Source organism: Sander lucioperca, chromosome 2 (assembly GCF_008315115.2).
Source record: "Sander lucioperca isolate FBNREF2018 chromosome 2, SLUC_FBN_1.2, whole genome shotgun sequence".
Lineage (NCBI taxonomy): Eukaryota > Metazoa > Chordata > Actinopteri > Perciformes > Percidae > Sander > Sander lucioperca.
In genome coordinates, this window is record NC_050174.1 from 39,066,648 (window position 1) to 39,080,397 (window position 13,750).

The 13,750-nt window shown below is 40.6% G+C and overlaps 1 protein-coding gene across 2 annotated transcripts in view; it reads left to right on the top strand.

Annotated features, from left to right (window-relative positions):
* The first annotated feature begins 633 nt into the window (after positions 1 to 633).
* Positions 634 to 13,750, top strand: part of bmp2k (BMP2 inducible kinase) — a 58,248-nt gene continuing 45,131 nt past the window's right edge. For both annotated transcript variants that reach the window (XM_031305444.2, XM_035997254.1), the window contains exon 1: positions 634 to 1,617. In XM_031305444.2, coding sequence (XP_031161304.2) covers positions 1,473 to 1,617 — 145 coding nt within the window. In that variant the 5' untranslated portion in view covers positions 634 to 1,472. The remainder of the gene's footprint in view (positions 1,618 to 13,750) is intronic.

Consider the following 13,750-nt stretch of genomic DNA (forward strand, 5'->3'; position numbering starts at 1 on the left):
ATATGTGGTCTATTTGTCAGGGTGAGACCGATTGGTGATCTCGGTCACTAGCAGCCCAGCTCATCAGTATCCATCGTCATCCCGGGGAGGACAGTCGTTCGTTACTCCCTATGTCCATACTCAGAAATAGACATACAGCTAAAAATAAGGACAACACAGCTGGACAAAGGTAGAACATAAACATTTGACTACTATGTACAGATATAATTATATACAAAAGTATATACATATATAAAACCAACAAACAACAATGACATTTTTAGACAGTAAGACAATAGTGCAATGGTGCAGAGTGCAAAGGGTGCTGAAATAAATACGGAATGATTAATGTAACAGGTGGCTTCACAGTACAGTGTGCTTAGGTTACATAACAAACAATAGAAATATATATTATTTTACAGGTACAGTGGATGTATGTGTTACAATGTTTTGTGTTATTTTATCACACAACAGGTTTACAGGTGTTTTGAGCAAGAACACTGTGACTGCAGAACTTCATTCATCCATTTGTCTCTCTCTTCTTGACAATAATGGGCTTCCATACTTTGTTCACTTACACCAATCATAACAATAGGAGGGGGCGGGGCCACGTCAGGTTAGGTTGTCACTCTTATTGGGTAAATAACAAACCACCCACTTATTTTGTAGCATACAGTTGGGGAGTCACGAGAAGTTTGACTTAAAATGACACTGAGGTGAGTGGAGATGACACAGGTGTAGCTACCTCATGAAAACGTCTTCGCAGGGAAGAATTATAAAGAGACGCGTGTGAGGTTCTTGGCCGCCTACTTTGTTAGCCCACCTGCACTCGGGGTGGCTCGGCTTGTGGAGGAATCGCTGTGGCTGCTAGCGAAGCACGTTAGCCGCTAATTCCCGCAGCTAGTGAGCTAGCTAACTAACGTTAGCCGCTTCGCCCGAGTGAAGTGACCAAGTCGCGGTGTGTGAAGATAACGGCGTCGAGGCTAATTTTGAAAGGCTGGATATATTCCCGGGAGGGATCCGTTGCCGGCGGAGGAGGTGTTATCAACACCGGTGACAACTGCATTGTTGTGCCGCTCCCCTGCCCTCTTCTCATTGTTGGCGGAGCGTCCTGACTGCACACCGCTGAGTCTATGCTAGCAACGGCTGCAGCCAGCTACAGTAATGTGCCACATTAGCTAACGAACATATCATATTTTTTTTTTTTTTGGCCATTCGTGAGTGGATACTGTCACCGGTGCTAGCTTTTGGAAACCGACGTGGTTGTATCATACGACCGTGACGCCCGTATATTAACTGTACTTTAATGTCGTATCACCCGACAGCTAATAGTCCCTCCAGAAGAACCAGACGCGGAGCATGCAGGAGAAGAAAAGACTACAGATAAGTAGATAGGGACGTCGGACACAACCGAGTTAAATTGGACTGTGTGGTTAGTATAGGAACAAAATAGGGGTTGCATTTGGTGGCCGGACTGAAAGAGAAAGTAAAGGATGAAGAAGTTTTCCAGAATGCCAAAGTCCGAGAGCGGCGGGCTCGGAGGGGCGTCCGGCTCCAGCTCCGGAGTCAGCAGCTACTTCGGGAAAGTGTTTGCCGTCGGCCGCTATCAAGTCACCGTGGATGAGCTTATTGCAGAGGGTATGTACAGTAGAAGATTTGCATTACAGTGTTTGCTCAGTAAACATGTTTTCACATTAAGCACCACAATATGTTCTGGGACACACCCGTCATCTTCTGTTTGGAGAGAATAACTCACACAGACACAGCAGTGATGCAACTCCTCCAGCTTTGTTCCTTTTATGGGTTGGTAAATGGTTTGCACTCCACAGTAAAAGCTCCGTTTCCCCCCACTAAACATTTGCACATCTGCTTATTTCCCCCTAGAAATTACATGCATAGTTATTGAAATAGGTCGCTCTCCTCTTCCAGGCTATGAGAACGCTTTGGTATTTAAAGTTTGGCACCAGGGATTTGGTCCATAGCTGGATTTTAAAAAGTAACTTTTTCCCATACAGCTGTAGTTTACATCCTGCTTCAGCTTCTCCATTGGGGGGTTGGCCCCCAGTGTAACAACGGTTCAAGCCTCCTGTGTCAACATACAGCATGTTAAGATCCTGCCATTAAACAAAACCACTTAAACATGTTCACGCAAGTTCTTCTGCAGTTTGCTTTTGTCCCATGAGGACTTTTTTAATGGAAATATGAAACGTTTTACTGTCTTTGCAGCTGTTAAAATGAACACACTAAGTTCTCCATATACTGGCTGAGAGACACTACAGTTTTGTCTTAACCTAAACTAATTTGATTAGATTGCATACCATTTTAAAACAAGTAACAACAGTGCTTGCTGGATAAACACATAAAGGATGTCTTATGCAATGGCTGTGCCTACCCAGTACAGCTCTTGAGGATGTCGACAGGCTTCTTGGAAACTTTAGACATTTCCTTAATGGCACAAAACCCTGTGTTCAAATCTGTTAAAGTGAGACTCTCCTCTATGTACAGTCAGGCAGGCAGAGAATGAGGAAGTGTGGAAACAAAAAAAAAGGTTTCTCAAAACGGCTCATCTTTCACAAATGGTTTAGTGCTTATCGGTGTATTAATTAAAAACATCCTTTGATTTATAGAGCTGCCCCAGCTTAGCCAATTAGACGGCTAATTGCTCATGAGGGTCTTCACAGGAAAGTCATATTTTTATGCTCTTTATTACAGAATAAGGTGGTACTAATGAGACATTACTGGAAAAGGCTAGTCAAAATAATAACCAAATCAATATTCACAAATGTATTACAATAAATTAGACGTTTAGTTACCGTGTCTCCTCGAGTAACTCAACACTGTAAACATGCTGTTGAGTCAAACTGCAAACCTGATCTCACTGGCTCAAAAAATAAGATAAAAACACACACACACACACACACCTTCCTGCAAGCAGTCATGAGTCTGTGTCATCATATAATCATGTGAAGTGGCTGTGGCTGGTTTTGCTAGAGCTCACGGTTACATTGTGACCTTTGCTCATTATTCTTTTCCAAGGCAAGAGCCGGGTGTCTGTGCGTGTCTGGGCTGCACAGTTAATCGTATAATTGTATATTTCATTTGACTTACAGTGTCTGCTGCATTTAGAAATTGCCAACACGTTGAAGTCAGACACCAAAAGCAAGATGTTGCTCCTCATTGGGTAGGAGTTAAAGGGCTAGCTGTAAATTCTACTCAAGTAAATAGCTATTTGGAGACTTATTCAGAGTGAAACATAATGCTTATCAGAAGCAAAAACATGTGATGTGATATTTACAGCATCAAAAGGCAGAAAGGGTAGAATCCAGGTCTAAGTAAGAAATTTAAAAAAGTGCATTAAGTTGAACCAAATTTAGTCTTTTCTTCAGTGATTCAGTATAGAAATAGGTTACCCATTTTATTTTATGGGTGGACAGCATATGCACTCAACTGGATGTGATTTTTCAATTGAAACTTAACTAAAATTCACTGTCATTAAACATACTCCAGAAAAGGCAAGAACAGAAAAAGCTACTCTGACAGTAACCGTAGTAAAACAACGAATTGCTTCCACTGCTTCACTTGCAATTCATGATGTAAATACACACTTACATAGCTTGAGGATGCTTTAGTATATAGGGAGCTGAGAACTTTACTTTTTCTGTCAGTGGTGGGTCCCATCATGTGCTGCCCATTCAGCAACAGGAACTCTAACCACCAACCAACTGCTGCTAATTCTTCATTGAGGTTTGGGGGTTTGTGCCCGGAACCACTTGGCAGGTAACCAGCCATCATATGGAAGTCCTGTTCTATTTAAAGACCTACTATGCTACAAAACTGGCGTGTAAAGGTTAATTTGGGGATTTACCTGCCATTGTGGCCCAGAAAACACCAGGCATGATTACAAGATTGTATTTAAAATTTCAAGTGTTATTCATTTAGTGCAATCTATTATTTTACATTTAACCTCGGATGCACAGCCAATGACTTCATTAATATACCTGAGGATGCACATTGCAGATTGTTAGCAAAATCTGAACCAACTGCAGAAGTCTGCCATAACGTGAGGTTTTATGTGTAAAGGGAAACCGGGGCTGTCATGATAGCAGTTCTTCCTCGTCAAAAAGTTTTGCGTGCTAAAATCAGACAAGGCACAGCCACAGTTTAAACTGATGCTCATATTGATCTATTTCTTCCTGTCTTCTCGATCGTACCAGATAAGGCAAATTGTGTCATTTAGTATCCTCTCCATCTTTTCACAGAGGACATCTAGGGAGGTTCATCAGTGTGCACAAGTTTGATCAGGCCTGCTGCTGGACAGTGTGTGGCACTGGGTCACTTATATGACTGATGCTTAACTGTTATCTGGCAGCTGTGCCGGTTTAATGAAAAGCATGAGATTCACTCAGAGCCAAACACACAACTATAGTTTTCTGTAGAAGAGAAACTGATTAAACATGTTCAAATGATCAGGTTTTGAACAAAGATACCATCTTGCCCAAATATGTTCAAAATGAGACTTTTGTCAAGCTCAAAAGTTCTCTTGACGCCATGTGGTTGGCAATTTCTTTTCCAGTGACCTATCTGCAAAGCTAGACAGTTCCTACATTGAGTAGGAACGTAGTCATTTCCCTCCACTCCCCCTTAGCCTCTGTGGTTTCTCTTGAGCTCTATCTGCTGCTGTCTCCAAGAGGAACACAGAAATGACATGTAGGAACAGGATGCATCTGTGAGCATGTCGCCCTTTTCTCCTCTAACTCTTATCGTTTGGGGTTCCACATCAGGGCCTGTAAGTTTGGGAAATGTGTGGAAATGAGTTATGGGTTTGGTTGTTGAGCAAAAAGCCTGACAAAGTTTGGGGCCATCAAAATAGACGCTTACTAACTGTTGTTGTTTTGAAATATGGTTTTAAGTTTTAGAAATGTATAGTACATTTTTTTTTTCCACAGATCTCACCCCTTCTCACTTGCACTCAGTTGCCGGTTTATTAGGTACACCTTACTATAACTAATGCAGTCTCATACAACAGTCCTGCAATAAATCATTATGAAGGTTATAATACGTTTTTGTTGAAACTGTTTTGGAGAGGTACTGAGTCAACTTTATGATCAATTTGGAGGATGTAGTTTGCAGTGCTGTTTAACTGCATTGCCTTTAGGAAGAGAGGTGTTTCTGTTATCTAGCCTACCCACATTGATATAAATGGGGTGGACAACAATTGTCAGAATAACACAATATAATTCCACAACACCCCAAACTGCAGCCTCCAATATGACCTGTTAAATCAACACCTCTCTTTAACAGATTCAACAGAAACTGAAAACTATAACCTTTATAAATGTAGGATTTATTGCATGACTACATGAGTTATAGCTAGGTGTACTAATGAATTGATAACTGAGTGTTCATGTTGGTTGACTGACCCTTCATTTTATCAGTTCCACTTCCTTTATTCCAGAAAAAGCAGCCAGTTTTTCTGGTAAATACACCTCTGTTGGTTTTATTTATGGTGCTTGAAGTCAGGCAGACAAACTGTTCTGCACCTGCAGTCAGAATATTTAATCAAGCTATTTGCTGAAACAGCCCCTAAGCAAGTTAACAGATAACTGCCTCTGGAACATGTCTTGTTGTCAGCTTAACTTGCGTAATAGCCATTATATCACTGTTATTTATTCACCAGACCATGGCCACGTTACATTACCTCTGTACCTGCCTACCCACTGTAGGTACAAAGCAAACAGTTTGCATGTGTTTAGTAAATTCATGTTACAATGTTCAGGGCCTCTTTCTAATTAACAGGAAGACCTTGGCTCAGTGGTTTCACTTCCTGTGTTTGAGGTTTTACAAGCAAGGTTATAATTCATCACTGCCTCCTCTAATTAGGGTCAAATCCATCTTCTAAGCATCAGAGTTCTGCAGACATTGTGCTTCGTAGTGGTTCCTGGTGTCTGTTCATACGTCATTCTAACCTTCTTCATGGAAAGCTTGACTCCCAGCTGACTGGTCCTCTGAGTATTGCATATGTGCATTTTAAGTGACACACGCCTGTCACAAAACAAAAAACTTTTTCTCTGAACATGCTGACTTTGCTTGCTGTCAGCAGAATCTTGAACCGTTTACACTGGGGTTTATAATGGCGCTCTGTTAGTGTAACACATTTGGCCTTGGTTGCAGGGACTCCCTGGCCATGACAGGCCACAGATCATGTAAACACCAGAAACGCAAACATTGTTTCCATGCAAATAGCTGCTAAGTTCACAGTAAACATGAAACTCTTTCACCTTGTCCTTTGTCACTTGTGATCTTGACAAACGCCATGCATTCGACCAAACAAGTTTTTGGCGTCTCACAACTAGAAATTTACAAAATAAAATAAATTGATGCAAGTGCATTACCACTAGAAACAAGTACATTTGATAAGGTCTTTGTTGTGGATTTCTTTTGTGGTGTTTGCTTTGTTATAGAGATTACAATAAATGAAAGCTAAAACCAAATGTTAAGTAAATATACTGTAGATATCTGCCAATATTAGCTTTTGAGTCTGACACGGTTTAGATAAAATGAAAAGCGCTCGGCGATGTTGGAGGGCCCTCTTTAACTTTGCCCTGGTTCAGACTAATAAACAGCATTGCAGACTAGTTTCAACTTTTATGATCGACAGTTTTGTCCTTTCAAATGTGTCTTAACACAGCCTAACATATTTGATGGATTGCCATGACATTTTGTACAGACATTCATGGTCTCCAAAGGATAGATTTGAGTGCCGTCATGAGGTTGACATTTGTAGTTGTGGTTTAAATGTCTCAACAACTATGGGATGGATTGCCACGCGATGTGCTGCCCCCTAAAGATAAATTGTAATAACTTTGGTGATCCCCTGATGTTTTGTTTGCGCAATCATCATGTAAAAATTGCCTTTTTCACTTATGACCATATACCTGGAAACTGACATTCCAATCAGCAGCTGTAATTTGTGTTTTGTGCTAAATAGCAAATGTTAGCATGCTAACATAATAAACTAAGATTGTGAACAAGGTAAACATTATACTTGTTTAGCATCAGCATGTTAGCATTACCATTTTGAGCACGTTAGCATGCTGACCTAGCGTCTAGTTCAAAGCACATACAACCTTACAGAGCTGCTAGCATGGCTGTAGACTTTTAGTCTTGTTTAATGATACTTTGCTTGGACAGCTGAGCTTTGTGAAACAATAACACAATATCATCATGATACAATTCCACTTTAAAGTAGATACATGGAACGATGAGTATTTGACTAGCACTTAGCCCTGAGTTGGAAAGGTCTTTTGCTAACCCCAAAATGTTGTAGACTTGTTACATACACAAATACCACTGTAATTTCATTGAAACAAGTGCATGTATAATTGCTTCCCTAGTCACTGCCATCAATCATTGCAGTGCAGGTCAGGTCTTTACTTTTGATAATGTTTTTTTTTTTTTGAATGACCTCTTTGATCCGCCCTCTCTGCCAGGGGAGGGGTGAGATTGCATCCCATCTACATTATTAGCATACTGTACTGGTGATGAATAGGCACATTGTGCCCCTTTGTTGTCTTATTCTAGCACCGTAGAAAGAATGCTGGTACGACGCAGCACTTGGTCCCGTGATTGGCATCGCTGCCTTTGTGCTTGCTCATTGAGGCCTTCTGTATCTGCCTCTCTGCGCGGCAGCCCCTCCTCGCTTTTGTGAAACTGCAAATTAATTATTTTCTTCCAATTCATCATCGCCCGATGTGAGGAGGGCGTTGTGCCAAATGTGGGAGTGAATTCGGGTCACAGGGAGACTGCCAAACAGAAGGACATTGATGTGGAAGTCCAGTACAATATTTCACTTCAGTTTACTTTCAGTGACAGCTTTATGTCTTTGATCAGTGTGGATTTCTCAGCACTATTTGAGACCCATATGTATCATTAGGATTACATTTAGTGGATTTAAACTGTTAATGCAGCATGATTCAAATCAAATGCAGCAGTGCACTGGGACGAGGCAATACCTCTTGTGTCTTTTTATTAAAAAAAATATTTGGTTGTACTTACATTGCATAAGGACAACTTTTATAAATGGGCTTGCAGCTCTTTGAACTTGAGGTTTGTCTGAGAATAATGATGGGTGTACTTCAGAATTGTATGCATTGTAAATTCACTAATCCTGGCATTGTAACTCCCTTACTATGATAAACAAAGGACTGTAGACTTCTAAGTCTGCGTAACCGAGTGGAAAGTTTCTACCAGTCCAAGGTTTTATTTTCTTGTGGACAGCAAATTATTTTCTAGTCTGCCAGTTTCTTCAGAACTTAGTTGTTGGTCAGAGGTTGTCATCTACAAACCCCAATTCCAATGAAGTTGGGACATTGTGTAAAACGTAAATGAAAACCGAATACAATGATTTGCATTGTATTCAATTGAATACACTACAATGACAATATATTTAATGTTAACTGAACTTTGTTTTTTACAAATATTCACTCATTTTGAATTTGATGCCTGCAACACAGTCTAAAAAAGTTGGGACAGGGGCATGTTCACTACTGTGTTGCATCACCTTTCCTTTTAACAACACTCAATAAGCATTTGTAAACTGAGAACACTTATTGTTGAAGCTTTGTAGGTGGAATTCTTTCCCATTCTTGCTTGATGTACGACTTCAGTTGCTCAACAATACTGGGTCTCCGTTGTCGTATTTTGTGCTTCATATAGCGCTACACATTTTCAATGGGAGGCAGGTCTAGACTGCAGGCAGGCCAGTCTAGTACCCACACTATTTTGCTACCAAGCCACACTGTTGTAACGCAGAATGTGGCTTAGCATTGTCTTGCTGAAATCAGCAGGGACGTTCCTGAAAAAGACTTTGCTTGCATGGCAGCATATGTTGCTCCAAAACCTGTATGTACCTTTCAGCATTAATGGTGCCTTCACAGATGTACAAGTTACCCATGCCATTGGCACTAACACACCCCTATACCATCAGAGATACTGGCTTTTGAACTTTGCGCTGATAACAATCTGGATGATCCTTTTCCTCTTTGGCCCAGAGGACATGGTGTCCATGATTTCCAAAAACAATTTGAAATGTGGACTCGTCAGACCACAGCACACTTTTCCACTTTGCGTCAGTCCATCTCAGATGAGCTCGGGCCCAGAGAAGCCGGTGGCGTTTCTGGGTGTTGTTGATATATGGCTTTCACTTTGCATGGTAGAGTTTTAACTTGTAGATGTAGCGACGAACTGTGTTAACTGACAATGGTTTTCCGAGGTGTTCCTGAGCCCACGTGGTAACATATTTTACGTAATGATGTCGGTTTTAATGCAATGCGGCCTGAGGGATCGAAGGTCATGGGCATTCAATGTTCGGCCTTGCCGCTTACTTGCAGAGATTTCTCTAGATTCTCTGGATTTTTTGATGATATTATGGACTGTAGATGATGAAATCCCTAAATTCCTTGCAATTGTACATTGAGAAACATTCTTAAACTGTTGAACTATTTGTTGAAGCAGTTGTTCACAAAGTGGTGAACCTCGCCCCATCCTTGCTTGTGAACGACTGAGCCTTTTGGGATGCTCCTTTTTATACCCAATCATAACCAATATACCTGTTCACCTGTGGAATGTTCCAAACGGGTGTGTTTTGTCTCTTGTTGCCCCCGTCCCAGCTTTTTTGGAACGTGTTGCAGGCATCAAATTCAAAATGAGTGAATATTTGCAAAAAACAATACAGTTTATCAGTTAACATTAAATATCTTGTCTTTGTAGTGTATTCAATTGAATATAGGTTGGAAAGGATTTGCAAAACGTATTCTGTTTTTATTTACAATTTTACACAACGTCCCAACTTCATTGGAATTTGTTGGGGTTTGTAGTTCTCATTCTGATGTCAACATGGAAATGAGTATTCTGATAACCAGAAGATAGATTTTATGTGTGAAGTGTGATAAATAATTTCTAAAAAGTCAATGTAATGCTCAGGTCTAGCGTCAATAAGCTGCCATAACGTGTAAAAAAACAACAAACAGGTTTGTTCCTAGTCAAGGTCCGTTTTTCTAGAGAGACTAAGTACAGGTTGTACAGATCGTAGGTCCTCACAGTTCATAGGACCATTTTGTGAGTTCACTTTACTCCAGCATGAGTCATGGCTGCACTCAATTTGATGACATGTCAGAAGTGATGAACGATTGCCTCACCCTTAATGACCGTGGCCACTGAAAACAAGTTGGTGTTGATCAGCTTGTTGGTATAAACACATTTCTTTCTGGGTGAAATGTCAAATTAGAGCAACAAAAAAGTTAGTTCAATTGATGTTTGTTCGATTTCAGTTTTTACATATGACATACGTTCATTCAGTATCCTACAAACATGGATATAGTCATCATCAAATGGTGTTCTGCAAGACTTGATTCATTCTTGTCAGTTAACAAGCCATACCTAGTGTGCATCTAACAGAGCAGGCGTGACTCATCAAAGTTTAAATCTACACGTATAAGGCATAAAACTGCAGCTGTCTCTACAGCCTGAAAGTATACTGGCTGTTGGAAGTGTTGCTGTACCTACGCTCTAGGTGCCTGTGGTGAGTAATTTATAGTGCTAAAAAGTCTCTAATTGTTGGCCTTTTTCTCACCCCAACAGCACCACTTTTTTTGCAGTGTTCACATATTGTCATGTTTACTTTTAGTGAAATGGCTGAACAATTAATCATTTTTATGTTAAAATTGCGATTTGAAAAACTGCTAGAAGAACCCCGATTTTAATCACAACTTTATACAGAATCTTTCAGAATCCTATGTTAGGCTGCCGGCCTCCGGGGCAGCATGGTTAACGGGAGAGTCCGGTACAGCCTGACTGTGGACGGTAAAGCGTGATTTATGGTTCTGCGGAGGCTTGACGCAGAGCTTTCGCCGTAGCCTACGTAATTGGCCTGAAGTTTATACTTGGTGTGTGCGTGGATCTCTTTAGGAAAATAGCAGGGCTTGTGTGTGTGTGTGTGTGTGTGTGTGTGTGTGTGTGTGTGTGCGTGTGCGTGGGGAGTGTGTGGTAGAGCGACTCTAGAGGCATAGTGAGAGAAACAAAGTGTCTCCCCTGTGCTTTCTGACCACGGTGGGAAATCTGTAGCAGGAAAAGGTAACCCTCTCCTTGATTTCATGTTGTTTATGGAGGAGAACCAGGAAATGAGTAGGGGGAAATGCAACGCTACCAAGCCACGGCCTAGCGATGTGTGTCGCCACGACATGTAGTTAAATTTTTCGAGAGGTGCACGTCAGGCTACGGCGGCGGTGTAGGGTCCGTGCCTCCACGTATATAGCCACGGCATAGATTTAACACAGAAGCATAAATCACGCTTAACTGAGATCCCATTAGCGCTAGCTTCACAGCGGAGAGTTCATAGCTGCATGTGTAAAATATAGGCCTAGCAGCTCTGGATTAGATCGAGGCGGACTGTTGAAAATCAAGACTTTTTGGCGCTTGTGATTTTCCTTTGGCGCTGGCTAAAAACTTCTTTGGGGGGTGCCAAAACGTTCTCTATGCAGGAAAAAAAACCTGCAAAGAAACTAAAACTGCTCTAACTTGAGAAACGCATATGGGGAAGCGCAAAGTGGCCCAAGCAGATTAATCAGTTTTTGTTGATGTTTGCGTAGCTTCTTTGTTTAACTTAAACTTAATGTAAACTATGGGCCCTTGCAATCTCTACTACTTACCTACACAGCTACTAAAGACCCGTGGTTTAGTCTGTACTGACCACATTGGGCAAAATTTTAATCATTTTATAGTCTGACCTTTACTGACACCCACCTATCCTGGCATTTATTTAGCGTGATTGCAGTCTCTATTGACAAAATGACAATTGTTTTTCATCGCAGTCTGGCAGTATCCTAAAATATGCCCCAACAGTTTTCATGTTACTGTGATGAGACAAAGGGAACTTTTCTCAAAGGGGATAAAAACAGTAGATACTATTGGCTTTATTCCCTTTTAGCCGTTTTTGACTATTAGATTGTTTAATTTAGACCACAGCTAGGACATTTATATGGTCTAAAGTAATGAACATAAACCTGCATACGTTTATGAACATGGACATATAGTTTTCTTGTCAGAAAATGCATTGCATCTTGGAAAGGTACCTCAAAGACATCATCAGATAATCTAACACATTTAGAGAGCAACCTCCTCTTTTCTTTTTTGGATGTCAGGATGGTGTTGAACTTGGACTCACAACTGATGTTGTTGTTTACCCTAATGTATCTTTTTTTTTCTGCATCATCTCTGTCTCTTTTCCCAATTTCAAGCCCAGCACAGCCACTTGTGTCTGTCGGTTCAGCTGTAAACAATGTTGAGGAAAGATGTATGTGAGCTGACTGCCAGAACCTTCCAGCTCACTAAGGCCAGGATGACAAAAACATGTACACTCATTGCTGCACCTCCTCATATTACCTTTTATGGACTTGCTGTTCAGAAAGACTTCACACACTTGCATCTGTCTTTTAAAAGAGCTTTGCATCTTTCACCTGGGTCGGGGTAGAAATTAGATTCATTGCAGTCAAGGCTCCTGTACTTTACACAAAGACCATAGTGGAAGAATAAAAACTGAATAAGGAGGGAGCAATGTAGTCCAGCTTGACAGTTTTGTGACTCGTACGACAAAGAGTCTGCAGTGGTGTTTGCAGTTCTCCCTTGCCAGGCAGGAGTTACTGTGCACACCACATTAAGGTGCGTGTTATGGGGAGGTAGGAGAGTTAGATTTGTGGTGGTTACAATGCTGACGGGACATTACTCAAACTTCCTCTTTTGGCTTTTTTCTTTGTTTGAAAACCTTCACTGTGACTGATGCTTTGCGGTTTGATTTTATTGTGGCTCTTCCCAATTTCCTCCATCAGACAGTATTGTTTGTAGTTTTGACCCATTTTTATTCTTTGGTCATTTTGGCCAACATTTCAATGTATACAGAAACTAAGGCTGGGTATCAAAAATGTAGTAATGTAATGAAAGCTGGCATTAAATGTCTGGTCAGGTTTGTAATCTTGTTTAATTATTCTTTTGCCACTTTTAGACTATTTTATGAAGGCAAAGTAGTTGTACTATAAAATGTTGAACACAACATGTTATGTAATCTAGAATAGGGTTTCTCAACCCGGGTGCTGCGGCACCCTGGGGTGCCTCCTGGCTTTGTCAGGGGTGGCGTCAAAATCAGAATATGTTAGCGGCGCCCAAGCAAGTGGGGTGCGTCTAATATAGATGAAAATAGGATAATACCAGTTAGAGCTGGGCAATATATCGATATTATATCTATCGTGATATGAGACTAGATATTGTCTTCGATTTTGAATATCGTAATATGGCTTAAGCGGTGTCTTTTCCTGGTTTTAAAGGCTGCATTACAGTAAAGTGATGTCATTTTCTGAATTTACCAGACTGTTTTAGCTGTTCTATTATTTGCCTTTACCCACTTAGTCATTATATCCACATTACTGATGATTATTTATCAAAAATCTCATTGTATAAATATTTTGTGAAAGCACCAATAGTCAACACTACAATATCGTTGCGGTATCGATATCGAAGTATTTGGTCAAAAATATCGTGATATTTGATTTTCTCCATATCGCCCAACCCTAATACCAGTCATAAAAACAGGTTGATAATAATAAAACAATTTTAAGATATAAAAAGCAACAACACAGGTATGAGAAAATAAATATCAAATAACAATGATGTTACAAAAAGGTGAAATTATATAAAAGCTAAATCCTAAAACTAGGCGCACGAC